A 20,273-nucleotide genomic window follows, 5' to 3' on the forward strand; every position below is an offset into this window, starting at 1 on the left:
GTTCCACCTGCTGTCCCCATACTCCCACACCAGGCTCATGTGATGCTGGGAGGAAGAACTACCGACTTTTGTTCTTTAAAAATAAACACAATAGTGCTATTATTGTCTTCCCATGCAAATAGCTGTGTTGAACGCAGTGACCCTGAACGGAAAGAAAAGCGTGTATGTTTCCCTCTCAGGGATTCCAGTGCTTAAGGCAAGTCCTGGAGTAGCAGGCAGCCAGGCTCAAAGTCTCAGAGCCACTTTTTTTTTTTTTTTTTTTTTTTGCTTTCTCTCTTATACTCACTTCACCAACTCCTTCCTAGCCAGGAGCAGTACCCTGGAAAACAGCGATGACACCTAATGCCCCAGCAAACAAGACATTCCGCTTACTAAGATAATAAGACTATCATGGAGCATCGTCCGTGGCCCAGGGTTTATTTTTAGTGCATTGTGTGTACGAATGGGTTTAATCCTTACAACAATCCTTCTCCCACAATCCAACAATCATTACTCCCGTTTTGTGCGTAAGGAAGCCGGCGTGGAGATCTTCACCTCCTAGAGCTTGGTCTAGGGGTAGAAACGTGGCTGAATGCTGAAGACAGACTTTCGTGGAGAGTCAGAGAGGCTTATGGGCTTGGCGTGAGTTACCTCAGGGTAATAAACAGAGGGGTCAACCTGAAGCACCAGAATTCTAAGTAACAGCATGAAGCCTCTAAATACAGTTGACCCTTGAATGACATGGGGGTTAAGGGTACTGGCCCCCCAACACAGTTGAAAACCATATACAACTTTTCATTCCCCCAAAGCTTAACTGCTAATAACCTACTGTTAGCCAGAAACCTTCCTGATCACATAAACAGTTGGTTAACACATATTTCGTATGTTCTATGTATTATATACAGTATTCTTACAATAAAGTCTGCTAGAGAAAAGAAGATGTTAAGAAAGCCATAAGGAAGAGAAGACACATTTCCATTACTGTGCTGTGTCTGTTAAAAATCTGCGTGTAAGTGGACCTGCCCAGTTCAAACCTGTGTGTTCAGGGGTCCGCTGGAGGATGGTAGCAGGTGTTAACATTAATGCATCAGGAGGGCTTATAAGGATGCTTACGGAATCTGGCTGCTTGTTGGTGAACTTGGGGTGGATTTTTGGGGGCGAAGCTGAGAGGAATAGGTGGGTTACGGAGGAATAGAGTCCTTGCAAGCACAATTCAGACGTTCACAGGGTTGACCAAAGCTACAGGCTAACGTCAGTGAATTGATAAAAGGCATCCCACCGAGTTCCAGGTGGGCCCTCAGCCTGAGAGCTAGCCAGAGGTTCCCTCCTGGGTTTGAAAAGATTCTTCCTTTTTCTTCCTAGTTCTTTTACTCAACAAGTCATCCCAAGGAATCTTACCAAACTAGCTTTGTGAACATCTTGATGCTAGCTTCCCAGCCCCAAGTGAAACATGCTTGAACCCTGCCAGATACCAACTTCGGCAGACAGTCACGCCATCTGACCTGATCAAAAAGCAGGGGGGCAAGCAGAGAGCTGTAGTAAGACTCCTGAATTTGTATAAAGCCCAAGATTTGAACATGGAGACACCACAGCTGCCGGAGCTGTGCTGCAAGTGGGCCCACTCTGAACGGCCTGTGGTCACTGAGACCCCTCCTCGCAGGCGGGCCGTGCGTGTGTGTGTGTGTGTGTGTGTGTGTGTGTGTGTGTGTCTGAGACAGCACCAGAGAAACCTCGAGTCCTCAGGGCTTACGCCGCCAACATCAGGGATGCATGGAGAACTATCTCAATCCCAAGACGAGAAGCCGAGACAGCAGCCACACACCACCGTGTTCTGTCAGCCCGTGGAACTGACCCAGCCAATTGTTAACAGTCGCTGTTTTGACACTGTTTCCTCTTCCTTCTTCCCTCACCTATGTGGGGACCTTCTAAAACAATGGTTCGTTTAAGAACAAAGACTCCAACCATTTCAATCCTTTTAAAAGGTAGTATCTCTCTCCAATTTCATTGGAGATACAAATAAAGGAAAGCCAACGAACTGGGGCATGCCTCTGAACTCCACAGTAGCAGACGACAAAACTGCACTGGGGACACCTGCCGAGCGAGCCTTTCTCCTGTCGCCCGGCGCCCGCTGCTCTGCTGTTCACCTACTTGCATGAACTAAGCATGGCTGCTCCCCGGCCCTCTCCGTCCTTTCCAGGGAGCCGGGAGGATGGAAGCCATCTGCTACCCTTGTCCTAGAGCGTAAATACCCAGCTTCTGCCAGTCCAGCCGGATCTGAGAGGCAAGCTGGCCTTTGTCCTGAGACATATTTCATAAGCCCTCATTTTTCTCCTAGTCTTTGGGTACAAAGTACATGAGTCTGTTCCAGGATGTAAGTGACAGGTCCACAGAGGCTTCTCGTTGTTAAAGGAGCTACTGCGCTATCTTACCCAACCCACTAATTTTGTGTGGAGGAAACTGAGATTCAGAGGTGTCCCCAGAGTAGCAGAGAAGCCGATGGCAGAGCTGGGCAGGATGAGAACTGTAGACTTGACATTCTGTGTTTTCGCCTATGGCCATGGGCCCCCACAAGGAAAGCCCTGGGAGGTGCCCCCGCCATCAACATCCTCCCTCCAACACCTGCCTGTTCTTGTCCCCTGTGCTGTGCCCCCTCCCCTGCTTCCCTCTGCACCTTCAGCTGCCGACCAGGCCTGCTCGATGCTGACCCCAGGCCCATCTTATCCCCTCTGTGTCAGTGTCCCTGACCATGCCAACTCCCATTCTTCCCTCTCCCTGGGACTCTGCGGCTCCTTGGTTTACATCATGTGTCTTAGAACCCGAGTTGTGACGCTACCGTTGCTCGGCAGACCATTTTCAGCGAGGTCGTTTGGAACCAGACAAGTGGATTCAGATTCTGGACCTACCACTTAGCTCTGCGACCTCAGACAGACTGCTCATAACCTCTGGGGCCTCAGTCTCCTTGATTGCAAAATGAGCATGACAATATTTAGTTCACAGAGTCTTTCTAGCGAGCCAAGGAAATAATTATGGGAAGTGCCCAGAGCAATGCCTGGAGCACGAATGTGGTGCAGAAATGCCAGCTCCTTCCACCAGCCTAACTCCCCCACCTAGCTGCCAGCCTCTCCGAGGCCACCTCTTTACCTCTTCTGTGGCTGTCTTAGGACTTGGCACACAGTAGGTCCTCAGTAAATTCCTGTTGCTTGGTTGGAAGGACAGAAGATAGGTTTGCTCTCACATCCAGAGAAGTCCCTTTGCTGGTGCTCACACTCCAGCCCCACCCTGTTGTTTGCTTATGACTTAGTTTCCCTACCTGGCGGATCCAAGTGGTCTTGCACTGGGCGCTCATCTATTTGGTACTATTACCTAGGGATACACATGTTCATATGAAAACTAAATATCGGGAACTCTATGCCCTTAGCAATTTGGATAAATATGGACAAACGCTGCTTTTATGGCTTGTTGGAGTCAGGCTGCCCATGATTCCTGCAATTTCTGGTGAGAACTTCCTCATGGTCCTCCACGTCTCTGCTCGTGTGGTTTGGCTTGCTGTGGTCTGGGCTCCCTGGGGGCAAGGCTCAGTGCCTTCGTCAGTTCCACACAAAAAAGCCAAAAGCTCACACCAAGAATTTTGTGAACGTGAATCCTCTACTGAAGCATTGAAAGGTCACAGGGAGCTGATTCCATCGTGAACCAGGCAGCTGTCCACCATCTGCCAGGCTCAGACCCTCTTTTTCTCTTCCTAGATCTGCACAAGCCACTTCTGTCCCCCTTCTCATACAGAATCATCTAACCCACAGCTGCATTCTTTGGGGGAGGGTCTCACCTTCTGCCCTCTAACATTTAAATTAAGGTACCCAGTTCCTTATGCTTTCTTTGCACTGCTCCCCACCTGATACAGTGTAGGGTTAGGGGGCACTGAATGAGCACTTGAAAAAGGAAGGTTAATTAAATTAGAAGCTATACAACAAAGCTGGGGGGAACACTGTCCTGTATCCTTTGGTTAAGAACGATCACAGCGCTGAATGTAAGAAGGTCTCAGAAGGAATGCAGGGTCACTTCTGAATGGCTCAAAGCAGGAATGGAAGGGAATGAGCGATGACCTACTTAGCATATGCTTCACGATAATGTAATGGGACCAGGAAGAGAGGGTGTGCCTGTGCCGTCAGCACCACCTGTGTTCCCATTTTCAAACCACCGTTTCCTGTGACCGAAGACTCCAGCTCTCCCTCTTCTTCCTCAGTGAAGACTCTCAGAATGGCGTTGCTCAGCAGTCAGAGCAGTGTTGTTCCAGGGCCATGGGCCAAGAGGTTCATTCACAAAGAAACCCAATCTGAATATTCCTACCCAGGAGGTTGGGGCCTTTCCCCCGTGGAGCCTCGTAGAATCAGCCAAGGAGGCTGGTTGAGAACTCTGGCGCCATTGACAAGGAGTCCCCACCCTTTGTCCTCTACCCTATTGGCTGTGGTTTAAAGCGTGAAGCTTGGCAAGTAGGCTGCCTCCAGGGGAAATGCTGGAGGGCCTTTTTTACCCCAAAAGTCTTCCGCCACAGAAACACAAAAGCTTCTCTCCCCCCTCAAGTACCCAAAACTTATTCTTTGAAGAGATAAAGAAGTAAACAAAAAAGACGCTGAGAAACAAATATAGTTTGCCCTCAGGAGATCCGAGACGCTACCATAACGGTCTGAGAATGCCAGATCTCTTTCCTGCCTTTCATGTGGTTCTGTCAGCAAGGCGCACAGCTCCGTGAGGAAGCCAGCCATCTTCAAAACAAACACCTTCTCGTTCATGGAGGCGTCCACTCAGATTTGGGGGTGGGGGAGGGGCGCTCACACAAACCATGCACTAATTTAAGGTCTGGGACCATCCAAGTATACATTTTTACAGAGTTCACAGTTTCTAGAAAAACCCCTTACCCCAGGGCAGTGTGGCAGAGGATACCAGCTGTGCCCACAGTTTGCCCCCATGCTTCTGTGGCAGCACAAACCTTGTCCGGTCACAGGGCTGTCCAGCTAAGGACTACCTGTCCCAGCTTCCCTTGCTGCAGCTGTGGCCATGTGACAAGGCCCACGAGAGGTACCAGGTTCCATCCTCCTATCGCTATCGTCATGATTACTGGACTGCGCGTACCATGAAGAGGGACCTGTCTCTGTGTATGGAACATCTAGGTGACTATAGCAATGGGTTCTCCCATTATTAGAAAGGCCTTGTTAGAAAGGGGGAGCCCCTGGGGCTCCGTGGTAGGTGTCATTTGTCTCTTCCTCTGAGCTAACCCAGACTTGCTGAGCCAACTTTCTGCTAACCTACTGAAAAGGGTCCTCTTTTCAAGATGAACTTCCAGGGGCATTCCCTTTGAGCTAAATTACTTAAGGTTTCGTATTATTCATTCTAGCATAGATATGACTGTTCCAGAAGATGGTCATGAAGGACAGCAGCAGGCCACACACGACTGACCCACATGAACCGGTTTGCATGACTCCCCGAGAGTCCTCCGTAGCCAACTAAGACTTGGACTTTGCAATAAAATGCTTCATAGCAAGAGACATTAAGATGTTTCTTACTGTAAAATAATGAAGTGGAAATTGGAAAAAGGAGGAATATGTGACTGAGAGCCTGGACAAATGTCCTTAGAAAAATGTTATGGTCAAGAGACCTTTAAGAAACCCTCAGACCCCACCACTTGTCCCAAGGCTGGAAAGTCCCTTGTATGAAGTCTTCATTAAACCAATGGTCGCTGCTTTGGTCCAGGCCTTGTCATCTCTTGATGGATCCCTGCAGGGACGGCTCTTCCCCACAGCTAATTTCTCTTTCTGCTGCCTCTGCCCTGCCCCCACACCAGTGAATTTTCTCTCTGAAATGCAAAGCTGATTACGATACTCCTCTCCCTAAAACGCTGTGTCACTTCCCCTCGCCTGTAGGATAATACAGGACGAGACCCAGCTGCCTCTGCTTTTCCCTGTGCCTGGAATGTCTTTCTTTTATCTGCTTGGGCAATTTCTGTTCATTCTTCAAAATTCAGTTGATGTCACATCCTCTGTGATACTCTCTCTGATTCCTCTGGACAGTGTCCATCATTGCTTCCTCTTTTTACTTCCGTTCTGCCCATCACACTACATAACCTAGGATCAGTTATTTACAGAAACTATCTCCTTCCTTAAGGGCAAGGATCATGTCTATTTTTTGTCTCTGCGTACTCAGCACCTAGCATAAGGTTGGCACGTAGCAGAAGTTCGATAAAAGTTTTGTCAAACTAAGCACAGTATTTTAAGAATTAGTCATATGCATTTGCGAACAAAAATCAATAAACTCATAAAACTGGGCTTTCTGTCTTTGGGCAATGTGGCACACTGGGAATGGCACGCCACAGACCAGCCGTGTGACCTCTGATGTGCTGTTACAACAGTCCCTCAGCCTTGGAGGCAGGGAGGAGGGATCTCTGTTTGTGTTATGGATTGAATTGTGCTTCCCCCCAAATTCATACATTGAAGTCCTCAGAACGTGACCTTATTTGGAAACAGGGTCTTTACAGAGGTAATCAAGTTAAAATGAGGTCAGCAGGGTGGCACTAGGAGTGGCACTGGATCCCTCCCAAATTCGTATGTTGAAGCCCTAACTCTTAGTACATCAGAATGTGAATGGATTTGAAGATAGAACCTTAAAATACATGAATAAGTTAAAATGAAGCCATTAGGGCAGGCCCTCATCCAATCTGACTGGTGTCCCTATAAGGAGAGGAAATCTGGACACAGTAAGGGGCACCGGGACGTGCATGCACAGAGAAAAGACCATATACAGGCGTGGCAAGAAGGCAGCCCCCTGCAAGCCAAGGAGAGAGGCCTCAGAAATAACCCAGCCCTGCCAACACTTGATCTTGGATTTCTAGCTTCCAGAATTGTGAGAAAAGAAATTTTTGTCATTCAAGCATCTGGTCTGTGGTATTCTGTTACGGCAGCCCTAGTTACAGGGGGGCCCTAATCCGGTATGATCGGTGTCCTTGTAAGAAGGGGGAATTTGAACAGAGAGATGCCTCAAGGGGAGACAGGGTGAAGAGGCAGAAGAAGACAGCCACCTGCCAGCCGCAGAGAGGGGCGTCCACGGACCCCTCCCTCGCAGCCTCAGAAGGAACCAGCCCTGCCAACACCTTGATTTTAGACTTCTAGCCTCCAGAACCGTGAGGCAGTAAGTTTGGGTTGTTTCAGCCACTCCATTTATCATACTTTGTCCCAGCCCCACCAGACTCCCACTCCTTGTGACCTTTTGTTAGCACTTGTTACGAATGTATGTGCGAACTGAAATGTAGACTCTGGACTCTGCACAGAATGTCACTAAGTCACTCTTTTCATTTTACAGATGATGAAACAAGGACCCAAGACAGTGACAAAGCTGCCTCCTGTCAGGTGGGTCTCCTCTAACGACTGAGCTGAGATTCTGACGGGGCTTTCCCAGGGCGCCATGTTTCTACTTCTTCATGTTCCTTCACCCCTCACAGAGCCGCTCCACACTCAGTAAATCTGGTCATGTTGTGCATACTTGGTCCTTAACGTAGCCTAGGTAAGTAAGAACATCTTTACATGTTTCTTTAGAAAGCTCTGAGCCAAGTGACCTATCAAGACTTTGGAATGCACTAATTAAATTCTTAAACCACACGGAGAAACATGAAGAGAGTTCTTCGTTTTTTGAGGTAGGCCAGGGTAAACACTTGATGCCCCGTCTTTGCTCTAAGAGGGTTGCTCTGACCATGGAACGCTGTGCCCCCAAGAAAACCCCTGCAATTTGTGTGTATTATCTCTTGCACTGGTATCTGTGAGGATTCCGGGATCAGACAGATTACTTGCTCTGTGTGTTACTTGCTCTGTGTGTGCCCTTTTGATATCTTTCTTTCCTCATCTAGAAAGTGGAAATGCTAGTACTATTTGGTGGCTGTGAGGATTAAATGAGAGGCCACCTAAGCGGGACATAGTCAACAATTAAGATTTGTCCGTTGTTACTATTTTAGATAAAAAAGGCTAAGTCTTAGGTTAAGTGACCTTATCCTTGTAAGTAAACAGAGCAGCACTGGGTCGGGTGTCCCTGGGGCCACCTGCTTTAATAAACTCTATAAAGACTCCTGCAATGACACCACGTCTACTGTGGGCTGTAGTCTCCTTGGAATGACTCCTGTTCCCTGGGGTGGATGCAGGAGGAGAATGTCAGGGCATAAGTATGCTTTGAAGGCCAGAACCCAGGTCCTTCTGTCCCTGAACCCACCTGAGGCATGGACACAGGATCTGTTATTGACAAGGGTTGGCGGTCTGTCTATCCTGCTTCCAACCTCACATGGTTACCCACTCAGCCCTCCCTCCCTTCTGATAGCAGAGTCATGACGCTCTTCCGCCTGGAGACAGAGCAGGCAGAAGGTCTAGGCTCAGGGGCTGGTTCTACCATTTACAATTTGAAGAAATGTGAGCAGGGTACGGAAATGCTACAATCTTCCCGTTCCTCACCCGTACAATGAAGACGATAATAACACGGATCTGGGAAGGTTGTTGTGAGGATCAAAAGAGATCATACCATTGAAAGTGCTCTGCCCATAATGAACTACTATATGATTATTATTCCAAACCTCACGGTCTAGGTCTCAGTCAGAGAGCGGAGTCCCCTGGCCTCCTGACTTGCTAGGAGAGTCACAGTCCAGTCCATCAACTGTGGCCCTTCATCACATCCTGCTTTCCATTATTGAGCAAACAGTTCATGTCTTATCTGGGCAACAAGTTGCTGGCGCACCGAGACCACGTGTCACATCCATGCCCAATTTTCTGTGCACAGGTGGTCAACAGTACTTAATGACGGTGTGGACCTGTCCCACCATTAGTGGAGTACGGACCTGGGGAGCTGGGACCTGCCACCTTCACTCTCTCACCCAGCTGACTTGCAGCTTGGACCCAAGACAGAAGGGGAGAGGAAGAATCACAACTGGGAGGCTCCATCATGTCTCATCATTGCCCTCGGGTGTGAACTGAGCATAAGGCCAACCTGGTGATTATGAGCAGACGGCATTTACCGAATGCACATGAGGAACCTTTTATCGACTATAGTGAAAACGGCCAGTGTCATTACCACGGGGAAGGCCACGGCTATGGGAGCAGAGCGTTTAGTCCAGGTGAGCACCGAGCCCATACCATCCCTGTGCCACGCCGCCCGCACCAGGGCACTCACCTAAAGATTCTGGCCCGCACTTGGACTTCGGGGTGAAGGTCTGTGAGCGGCTGCTGATGGGGTTGCTCACGGTGCAGACGTAGACGTTGGTGACATTCTGAGGGCCGAGGCGCAGGCGGAGGAGGTGAGAACTGTTGTCTGGGATCAGTGGGTTGGTAGCCCCTTCCTCGCTCCAGCTGTAAGCCACATAGTCCCCCTTCTCCACTTCGCAGGCCAGCGTCAAGCTGCAGGTCCCATTCTCCTGGGTCCAGTTCAACACCTTAATTTCCGGAATGGAGACCTGCTCTGTCAGGAGGGGGAGGAAGGAAGCCATCACTGAAGTGAACCCCCTGGGATTCTAACTTGACCTTCTTGTTAGAAAAAAATGCAGCCTAATGGTATTTTTCCCTCCCTGTGGGTCTGCGGTGTGATTTATTTCTAGTTCCCCCAAATCCCTGTCTCTCCTCTGTACTCCTTTCCAGTACAGCCTCAGGACAAAATAGGGAAACATCACTTGTCTTTTCGTTCCCTCCCGCAGCTGCTGTTAGGGCTCCGCCTGCTCTCGCTGACGCTCCCAGTCTGAGTTGCTCTTCTGTTTTCTACCCGTGGCGTTTTCTGCCAACTAATCCTCCGTGCTTTAATTGTCATTGGCCAAAGTATTACCTCCACACCTGAAAGAATGACATAGTGGTGGGGTTTTACCTGGAATGGGTGTGGGGGGGGGATGGGTGTGTGTGTCCGTGAGTGTGTGTCTATGTGTCTATGTGTCTGTGAGTGTGTATGTATGTATCTGTGTGGATGTGGGGGGGGGGAGGATCGCACTGTAATGCTGTGAAAGAGCCAAGGCAAGGGGGCAAGTTGTATTTATTTAGTAACTACTGTAAGATGGGCACGATTCTGGAATTTTACATTTATCATAGTCTTTAATCTTCTCAACAACTTTCTCCACAATTATCACCTTAGTTATAAGTATTGCCGTTTTACAGATGAGGAAACTGAGTCCCAGAGACGTAGAGTGTCTCCCATAATACCACTCAAGCTGAGATCAGCACCTAAGATCGTTTGACTCTGAAATCCAGCCTCTTCCTTTTATGGTTGCAGAGACTGTATCTTCCAGGGTAAGAATTTATGTGACAAGATGTGACAAAGGCAGTGAACTATTCTAGAAAAATGCATGATGTGTCATCCCTAGGGCCACTGTTGGAGTAGTCAGAGCTCTCTGGTACCTGGCAGAGGGCTGAGGGGAGTCTGCATACACTATGTGAAGGAAGGGGGATGCTGGGGCCAGGGGAAGGGTGACGAGGGTGTCACCAGCGTTCTTGTAGGCACCTGAGGATTTCAGAGAAATGCTGGGTAGGTGGGGCTCTCTGTCCCATCTCAAAGACAAGGAAGTCTCTCTATGAGAAAGCAGGACAACCCATATGGCTGTTGAAAGGATTTCTGGAAATTCAAAGAGCCTCTGGACCTAAGAGACATAAACTCTGGGTGCGTTCGAGAAGGGCTGGCAGTTAAAGAGGCTCAGAAAAGCACTGGCCTTGGATTCAGATGGACCCGGGTTCTAGTTTAAGTTCTGCAACTAAGCGACTTTATAACCAGAGCCTCTGTTTTGATGAGAAAAGGGTGCTTTCCCACTAGGTAGATGGGGTCCCGTGCCAGAGCACGGAGCACGCGAGTGGTGCCTGGGCTGATTCAGATCTCCTCTTCCTGGGCCCCTTCGCCAGGGAACCACCCACGAGGACTTGTGTAAGCACCAGCCAGCCACTTCTGCCTGGATTTCAGTGTCCTCATCTATGGAAAAGAGGTTGGGCTCAATCTGCGGAATTCAAACAGTTTAAAAATTGATCTTATTTGCAAATTGAGACTCTTGGGGCCACAGGCCCTGTCGTCCGTAGGCAGCTGGGTTCCTTTCCTTTGCGAAGTGGGGGTCGAGCTAACCAGTGCTAATCAACTGCCCTCAATGAACAATTTGGACAAAAAAGATTTGTGAATCTCTCAAACCTCTTCCTAAAGCACCCTGGACTAGGTGATGTTTCAAGTTGCTCCCAGTCCTGGATACTCTTGCTTCCGAGAGGCAGCTAAATCCTTAGGTAAGGGATGATCTCGGGTGCCGCCCCCCAACTCTGCACGGACCGGGGGAGCCCGTTATTACCATAGAGCCTCAGCTGCAGACAAAAGTGTCGAACTGAGAAGTTCTCCTCCAGGCTCATGAAGTACCAGCCCTCGTTTTCCTTCCTGCTTTCCAGGATCCCCAGGCTCAGGTTTTCCAGATGAAATGTATAGCCATTTTCTAGATAGCGTGGAGAACCCCCTTCTGGCAGATCCAGAGACACTATTTTCTTCTTGACAGTGTTTCCCGGTGACTCTGCCCTGGTGACGAGGACGTGGGTGCTCTTGTTCATGCTCTTACTTCTCCCTTCAGATGCCGGGGACAGCAGCAAACTGCTTCCCAACCGCCCGGGGATCTCTGGGCAATTCAACAAGCTCTCACCTGTGCGAGGACGAAGAAGAAAGTCCCTTATTGTAGAGGTCTCTGAGAATCACACCCTGTCTTTGGATCAGGAATGACAGATTGAAGATGCTCCCTCTTCCTCTTGAACGATCCCTGGGGTTGCCAGGTCCTCAGTAGCCCATAAGAATGGTCACGACCGTCCCACTATAGTCTCAATATTTCAAAAATCCCTATGGAAACCTTAAAATTACTTACAATGGAGATGTACAGACTAACTAGGACACTGAGTTTCTTTGATCTGGGCAAGAATTCTATCAACTCAGATTTATAGTTAAGGCACAGAGAAGTCAAGATGTAGAGATTTTAAAGGACATCCCTAAAGTCACATAACCAGTAACTGGACTGGAAGCCAGGTCTGCTAATTCCTCAACCAGACTTCTCACCCCCACTGGGTACATAGTATGAAGGGTGGAGAGCAACTGAAGCTGATTCTCTGCCTGTGAGCCCGGGAGACCAAGGCTACAGAGCGTCTTTTCAGACAACGAAGAAAGAGAAAAGTCTGAGGGATGTGGTGCTAGGAAGGTGGTGAGCCCGGTGTCCAGACTGGAAATCTTGGTCCAAAAGACCATAAGATGGTTCCTAATACCAAGGGTGAGAAATTATTTTATTTCTCTTTTTCAAAAGACCTGAGCCAACAACAACCAAAAACAAAACAAACAAACAAACAAAACAAAAACACAAAAACCACCCTTTCAAGTCCCTGTAAGGGATCCCACTGCTGACTATTTAACACCTCCTCTCTCCTCAAACCCATGACCTCCGCTGATGACTCTGCTTCTCATCACACTGAAAATGTAGAAGAAATGAGAAGAGAGCTTCCGTTTGAAACTACCACTGAGAAACCTACCTGCCCATGGATGGTCTCTGCTCCCGTTAAGTTTAGCCTCTTCCATCATGGAACACTCACACACCTCGAGCCTTTGCTCTTGCAATAGCCCCCACCCCTTGCGCCATCAGCTTTATTACTGGTATAGAATGTTGTGGGTTATTTCCATCAACACACAACATACCAACCTGTAACTTCCCTCATCTTACAAACCCCTCCCCTGACCCCAGGTTCATCCCTAGCTGCTGCCTCATTTCTCTTTTCCTTTATTACAAAGTCCTTTAATGTGTGTTTATATTTTCTGTTTCCGTTTCCTGACTTATTTTTCCTGTACCCACTCTTAGCAGGTGCTCTTCCCTGCTACTCACTGGAACCACGCTTACCAAGGTCACTGTATATGCCATGGTGCTGAGCCCATTCTCCATCCTCATCTTGCTTTCTCAGGAGCACTTGATGTGGTTCATCACTCCCTCTTTGAAACACTGCCTTCATTCAACCCCTGGAACACTGCTCTCCGGGTTTCTTTCCTATTTCATTGGCTGCTCCTTCTCGGTTTCCTTGACTGGAACCTTCTGCCCTTAAAGACCTCTAAATATTGGAACATCCCAGGACTCAGTACTCAGACCTCCTCCTTCCCAGCCATGCTTATCCAGTTCCATGGGTTGACATACTTCTGGAAAGCTTGCAGACTAGATCTCCCACCCAAACTGCCTACATGGGTCAGTATTTGGAGGTCCAAAGGGCATTGCAAACTTAGCAAACGAACTCTTGGCTCCATAGCCCCCTCCACCAACAACATGACAACTCCCCCAAATTCTGAGACCAAAACATTTGGTCCTTGACTCCTTTCCTTCTCTCATACTCCATATGGAGTCTATCAGCAAACCCTGTTGGTTCTACCTTCAGAATATGTCTGCAATCCTAGCACCTCAAACCTCCCGCATTTCTGCCACCATTGTCACAGCCTGGCACGGCCATTGGCTTCCAACTCATCTCCTGGCATCTGTGCAGTAGACACAGTCATCTTTTAAACCTATGTCCCGTTTTGTCTCTCTCCTGCTTTGAAACTTCCAGGGATTTTTAGCACCCATAGGAAAAATACCCATAGGCTTCGTTATGGCCTCAAAGTCTCTGAGTATCCCCGTCCCTGACCCCTCTCCTGCCCTCTCTCTCCACTCACTGCACTATGGTCATACTGGCTCAAACACATACTGGCTCATGGAGCACATTCCCTCCTCAGAGCTTTTGCTTCTGCTGTTGTCTGGATATCTTTTTCCTTATATATCTAGATATCTCCCTCCCTCACTTTATTTTAGACTTCTGCTCAAAAAATTATCTCCTCTGAGACACTGCTCCGACCATCCTTCTGATTACACACTTACACCGTCTGATGATCTACATCGTGTATTATTTTATTTTATTTGTGGGTCCCCGGCTAGGATGCCAACTCTCCAAGAGGGAGAATTTCATTCTGTTCATTGTTTTGTGTCTAAGACCTACAACAGTAGTGGGTAAATGGTTGGCTTTTAATAATTTCTGTTCAAAATAGGAGCACACAAAGCTACTTACCTGACTAAAGTCTCTTTTATTTAACTTCGCCCAATATGGAACTGAACTTAATAACTGAACTTAACCATAAGCTAATTCTCATAAAAGAAGGAGCCCATGACTCAGAGAGCATAGATTGCTTTAGGTGATAAGGGAGCCAGAGAAATAGAGCAAAACCACCAGTGAGCTGCACAGCCTCCTAGAAAGGACAGCGTCGACTTGTGACTCACGTGGCGGGCTGGAGAATTGGACGAACCGGTCCCGATGTTCTCGATACCAAAATGCCCTGAGATCTCAACACGGGCCCACAGAGGGCCCAGCCAGCATCAGGATCCAGAGATTGGGAGAAAACAATAGGCAGTCCACGTCGGCCGAAATCAGGATAAGATTGGTGGAGACTCAGAACGATTAAGGAAAAGTGAGGGGAAGGGAGGATGGAGAGGAGCCCCCCATCACCACCACCAAAGAAATCAATAAAGAAAATAGAAAGAGAAGGAGAAATCAAAGAAAGAGCAGCTGAGAGGGCAGGCCGAGTGGCATTTGCACACTCACGCACGGGGAGGGGGATCAAACATCGGTCAGGAAGGAACCCTCGCACCCTGCAACCCTCGTGAAGAATGGTGATCTCACAACGGAGTGTGTGTGAGTGGCTGGGTCTGGAAGGGGTGCTAGAAACCGGCACCACTAAAGCACCAGTGGAAAAACAAGTGGGGACTTTAAAGTGGTTCACAGAACCCTTCAAGTGGAGTCCCCGCTCCCGAAACACCCCGCGGCCTGATGCGTGTTTTCCAGCGGGGCTGTGATTCAGTCAGCCCTGTTTACTCGAGTCTGGAGGAAACATTTGTAGCCATCAACACCAACTCACTTTCTTCAAGGGTAATTCTACTTAGAAAGTAGAGTGATTCACATGGACCCGTGGATAGTTTCCTGAAAGAACCCCATCTGGCCAACCCTTCTCAGGATGGGAGTCCACGTAATGATAGCCACCCGTGGTGTTTGCCCGGGTCGTGACATGTTCACAGGGGCCACGGCACTGCGCCCCTAGCTTGCAGGGAGAGGAGGGGGCTGGTCTTACCAGGCCTCACGCTTCCTACAGCACATGTAGGCCCAGGAGGAGAAGCTGCTCTTTCATGTACGGTCCCTAGAGCCATTGTCTTTCCCCCTGTTCCTTGATGCTGCTGGGTCTTTCTGACTCAGAGCACTCTCATTTCCATGCCCCAGCCTGACTACCGTGACTGTGCTCTATTTCCCTGACTAACTCCTTCCGTCCTCCCCGTCTCTGCCTCTGGCCCCCAGCCTCGTCTAGGCCTCCCTGCTCGTGCCTCCAGTGCCTTTTCATATCACTCATCACACTTGAAACTCTGAATCTATGCCTGTCATCCTTACTCAGGAATAAGCTTCTGAGAGTAGGGACTGTGTCTGTTTTGTCCACTTCCAGTCCTCACACCCACCTGGGACACAGTAGAAGCTCAGCGAATCCTCGTTGCTCAAGAGAATGAGAAACTGAATGAGCGAGCAAATGGCAACACAGAGTCGAAGTTCCCCTCTCTCCAAAATCAGAAGGTACTCGATTTCATCTTTATAACATCCCTAAGAAATACAGTGTGGGGGGAAATGATGGGGACCCGTCTCCCCGCTTGCCAGGTGAACAGATGGAAAAGCCTTGGCTATGGACCCTAGGCTTCAAGCTCAGCAGACCACTTGTCATCTCCCCCCACCCCCGAACACTCGCAACACCTCACCTCTGCACTGGGTCCTTCATCTGGAACACTCTCTTCAAGTCTCATAAAAGTCCAATGCATGTATTCGGGAAGGCACACAAGGAACTGGTGACAGCACTTGCCTCCAGCAGGGGAGACAGTGAGGAAATTTATCTCCATTTTATACCCTTTGGTACTGCTGAAGTTTTAAATAGACTGATGTGTGATACTCTTCCAATAAACAAACTAGTTAACAAAAAAATTAAATGACAACTTACGTGATGAAAGAAGTTCCTGTCCCCTTTCCAAATTCCAGATCGAATACTTCCATATGCCCTCTACTTCCTGCTATAATTTTATCAACCTCTCTCATCTTTTGAATATTCCTACACTTCATTTCAATTCAACTAAAATCAACTTACATGCTCCAGTTATAGATAGCGTATTCTAATTTTTACCATGGGACCTGGATATAAATTTTAACAACCCTCCCACCCCCACCAACATAAGTTTATCCAGTTTCATTTATTGAGTTCTCTGAAGTCAAGCTGTGTGACTACAGAGAAATTGCTAAACTACTCTGGGCCTCTCATGCCTTTATTTATGAAATTGTGATGGTAACAGTAATAACATATCTCATCGGGTCGGTGTGAGAGTTAATAATACAAATAGCACTTAGAACACTGCCTGGTATATAGCAAGCAGGCTGGACATACTATTATTATTCATTCAATGATCATTTGTGGAAGGGCTCTGATATACTGCGTCAGGTGCTGGGCAGAAGCTGTGGTTGTTCATTTTGCTCTCCCCACACCTCTCGCAATGCCTGCCACATCACGTGGCCTTATAGATAGCTACTCAATGGGACTGTCCAAAGTCAGTCTATGGATAAAACCAATCAGCCCTGATGTTCTGGTTTCCAGTCTGGCGCTGGAGATGTGAAGGTGATGGCATTATACCCCAGCATTAAAGCTTTTGAGAAATAGAAGTGCTTAGATCTACGTCTTGGGATAGAATGGCCCAGTGAACAAAGTTGGGCCACGTCTGGAAGCCATGCACTTGTCCTTCATGTGTGTGAAGGAGGTGGGGCCGACCTGCATGGAGGAATACAAAATCCCCTTGGGGCAATTCATCAGCTGTAAGAGACACATCCCTCTGGGGGGGGGTGCTCATAACAGGGAGGCTAAGTATGTGTGGGAGTAGGGGGAAGTCTTGGTACTTCTGCTTACTTTTGCTGTGAACCCAAAATTTCTTCAAAAATAAAGTCTATTGTAAAAAAAAATACTATTGAGGGAATAGAAAATTCACTTAATTGGGGGAAGGGACGTGTGGACTTTTGATTTTATAATTCTGACAGGGAATTGGGAGGCAAGCTACGAGTAGAGATGGGAAGGAGAGCGAGTGGGTCCTGATTTTACAAGAGTCGCACTTCTTGGTTGAGTAACTCTCATGGTTGACCTGTCCCACTTGCAAAGCATTTCCATCTGTGTTTAATTGGGGTTTCACAAATGGGTGTGTATTTAAAAATAAAAACACTAAAAATTTTGTGCATATTTCAGAGAAAACGGAATGCAAGGAAGACAGACGCTGCAGGTTGGGTAGACACGCCCCCCAGGGCTGGGCTGCTTCTCACTAAGCAGGGACCTCCAAGTCTCCAGTGGAGCAGCTGCCAGCACCTGGTACCACGGGGACACTGTGGGCCAGGCTGGCCAGCAGGTGAGCCAGCACAGAGATTTAAAATGTCCAGTCCACTGTTCAACCCCATCACTCCTGATAGTCGCTAAGAAACATCCCCAAATGGTAGAGTCACAAATGGGGTGCACCTGGGAAGGTTTGGCTCTCTCTGTGGTGGCTTAAAGTGGGTCAGTTTGGGTTTCGGAACCCTGAGCTCGATCACCCCTTCCCTAGAGCTCAGAAAGCAAGAGCTATGGGTCTGCCTGATTCTGAGGGAAACGGGGGTCAAGAAAGGCCCTCTTTATCTGGGAGTCTAGCAAAAGATAGATTCCAAGCACAGCCTCTCCGACATCCCTAGTGTATCTCTGGACGTTTCCTGGAAAAGTCCTTCATGGATTTGCGGTCTTGAAAACCCCAAGTGCAAAACACCCAGAGCCTCAGGATTTCCCCCCTTCCCTAATGCCTCTTCCACCCCAGGCTGCCTCCCCTAGCCCAACCGGCCTCCAGGCACTTCAACACTCTTCAGTGAGCCCAAAGTCCACTTCTTGCATGGCTTTTTCTTTCTCAAATACCTTTTCTCATAGCCCTGCTACCGCTAACAGAGAACCCCAGCTCGCTTTCGGGAGGAACATGAGCCAGAAAGACAAGAGCAGAGCCTAGCCCCAAGCCCTGTGCTGTGCGTCTGGCCCCACTGCTGGAGCTGCCCTGACCCTTGAGGGTTCCCGATTTGCATTTCCAGAAATCCTAGCCTCTCCCCCTCTCACTGCCTTGGGAGGTTCTCTTCCAGGAAAGTAGCCACCAGTATGACCACACTTAGCCACTGTCTGTTCTCAGCTGATGCCTGAGGTTTTCACTTCACTTCTACTCGCTCTTCCCACTACAGCCCTTCCTTGTTGTTGGACCGTGGTTCTGGTTTGTCTGCTCGCGTGTGTGAGGATCCCCTTCAAGGGCAGGGATGTAGGAGTCATCTTCTCCCCAAGCTCCATCCGTCCATCTCAGCCCCTTAGCCTGGGTCTTTGCCAGATGCAAAAACAACCACTCAACCAGAACCTCGACCAGAACTTCCACCCTAAGAGCCAGGTCTGGGATGTGACCAGTGCCTTTGGCTTAGGGCTCCTGGTTTCCTTGGAAACTAGGATTGGTGGGGCTGAGCCTTAGCATCCAGGAACCCACAATATTCCTTCCTCTTTGAGAGAGTCAGAAGGAGCTCAGAGCCAATCCCTGAGAGAGAGGCAGCCAAACCACAGCCCTCAGCCCCTGCGACTCCTCTCCACCCATGGGCTGGCTGACTCCTGGCAGGTAATGGCGGGACTCACATCCTCAAACAGAGAAACACTCACCTGTTCCACAGCTCAGCTCAAAAGCCAGGGAGAGAAACAGCAGGAAGTTCCAGAGGAGGAGCCCCTTGGGATCCATCAGCGGGTGAAGAGAGGAAAGGGAGCCCCGTGAGGAGCCCAGCAGCTGCTTGCAGACGTGGCGACAGAGTGAGGTCCGTGTCAGGCGAGGTGCCTCTGCCGTCTAGTTATGCATCAGGAACCAGATGGCTTCCTGTATCACTGGGACTTTTTCTGCCTGAGTCTCGAGGATTGCTCATCTCCTTTCAGGCTTTAAATCACTTTGCTGTTCCCAAGAAGTCCGTGTCAAATGCTCGGACTGCCAAAGACGGGAAAGTAGCTCAGCAAACCCAGGCTTGAGCAGAAATGGACCCTCCCCCTCCTCCCCACCCCAGGCTTCCCTGGTAGTTCTGTCTGGTAACCCTTCTCAGAGTGTGAAGAAGAGAGGGGGGCTTGTCAGCCCGTCCCGAAATCTGGGTCAGTTAGTTCAAGGCTGAACCTGGATGACTAAACGTTGAAGAGTTCTTATGTCTCATGTCTGACTTGCTCCGTCGCTTCAGAGAACACCTCCACATGCAGTCAGGTCCTGATGCCAAAGCCACAGAGACATGGGGAGCGCAAGGGCAGATCAGTTGGCAGAAACCCAATTTCCCAGCTGGTGCAGTGTGGGAGAATTTAGTGAGCTCGGGGTTGTGTTTGGAGGGGGTACCTTTATTTCAGAGCTTGGTCTAAACTGTTGTTGGGGGGAAGGGACTGAAATTGGCAGGAGAAAGCTATATACTTTTCCATGAGTTAAGCCATAAAAATGAAAACCCTGGAAAGATGCTTTTACCAGTGTTCAGGAAGAGACTTGGAGAGGCCAGCCTTTTGTTTTTAAAGTCCATTTTAGGGGCACCTGGGTGGCTCAGATGGTTGAGGGTCTGCCTTCAGCTCAGGTCAGGATCTCCAGGTCATGGCATCGAGCCCCACTTCTGGCTCCCTGCTCAGTAGGGAGTCTGCTTCTCCCTCTCCCTCTGCTTCTCCTCCTGCTTGTGCTCTTTCTGTCTCTCCCTCTCTCAAATGAATAAATAAAAAATCTTAAAAAAAAAAAAAGAAACCCATTTTAACAGATCAGAGGCACTCTCCAGTGGACCTTCCTGAGGAAATTAGGGCAACGAGCCAGTGATGTATGTGAACTTACTCTTTATCGTCACTGCTCTTCTCCCTCCTTCATGGGACACCCAGGCACCCTCCCCACAACACTACCTGGTGCTGTGCGGGAGCCAACGTGTACCAACCAGTGAGAGCTGATGGTTACATTTTCAGGACTCTTCCGGGCTGGGTCGTTGATAAATATTACCATTATTAAGAATTTCAATTATATGAATTTATAATTACGTAAATTATATTAAAACTAAGGGAATAAAGACTCAAAACTCATTACTTCCTAATTAGTTCACAACATTTTACTATTATCTATTCTCTAGAGCACATTTACATCTATTGTATCTCAAAGATGGAAATAAAATACCAGATATATGGGCCGCTGCCCT

At 48.7% G+C, this 20,273-nt stretch overlaps 1 protein-coding gene across 1 annotated transcript in view; it reads right to left on the reverse strand.

Annotated features, from left to right (window-relative positions):
• SLAMF1 (signaling lymphocytic activation molecule family member 1) overlaps nucleotides 1-19,052 on the reverse strand; it is a 35,243-nt gene extending 16,191 nt beyond the window's left edge. The window contains exons 1-3 of the mRNA XM_045784449.2: nucleotides 18,748-19,052; nucleotides 11,300-11,638; nucleotides 9,172-9,456 (exon numbers count right to left, since the gene is read on the reverse strand). Of these exons, the coding sequence (XP_045640405.2) occupies nucleotides 9,172-9,456; nucleotides 11,300-11,638; nucleotides 18,748-18,823 (700 nt within the window). The 5' untranslated portion in view covers nucleotides 18,824-19,052. The remainder of the gene's footprint in view (nucleotides 1-9,171; nucleotides 9,457-11,299; nucleotides 11,639-18,747) is intronic.
• Between the last annotated feature and the right edge of the window lie 1,221 nt (nucleotides 19,053-20,273).

This window comes from Ursus americanus, chromosome 2, assembly GCF_024610735.1.
Source record: "Ursus americanus isolate L20-20 chromosome 2, mUrsAme1.1.p, whole genome shotgun sequence".
Classification (NCBI taxonomy): Eukaryota; Metazoa; Chordata; class Mammalia; order Carnivora; family Ursidae; genus Ursus; species Ursus americanus.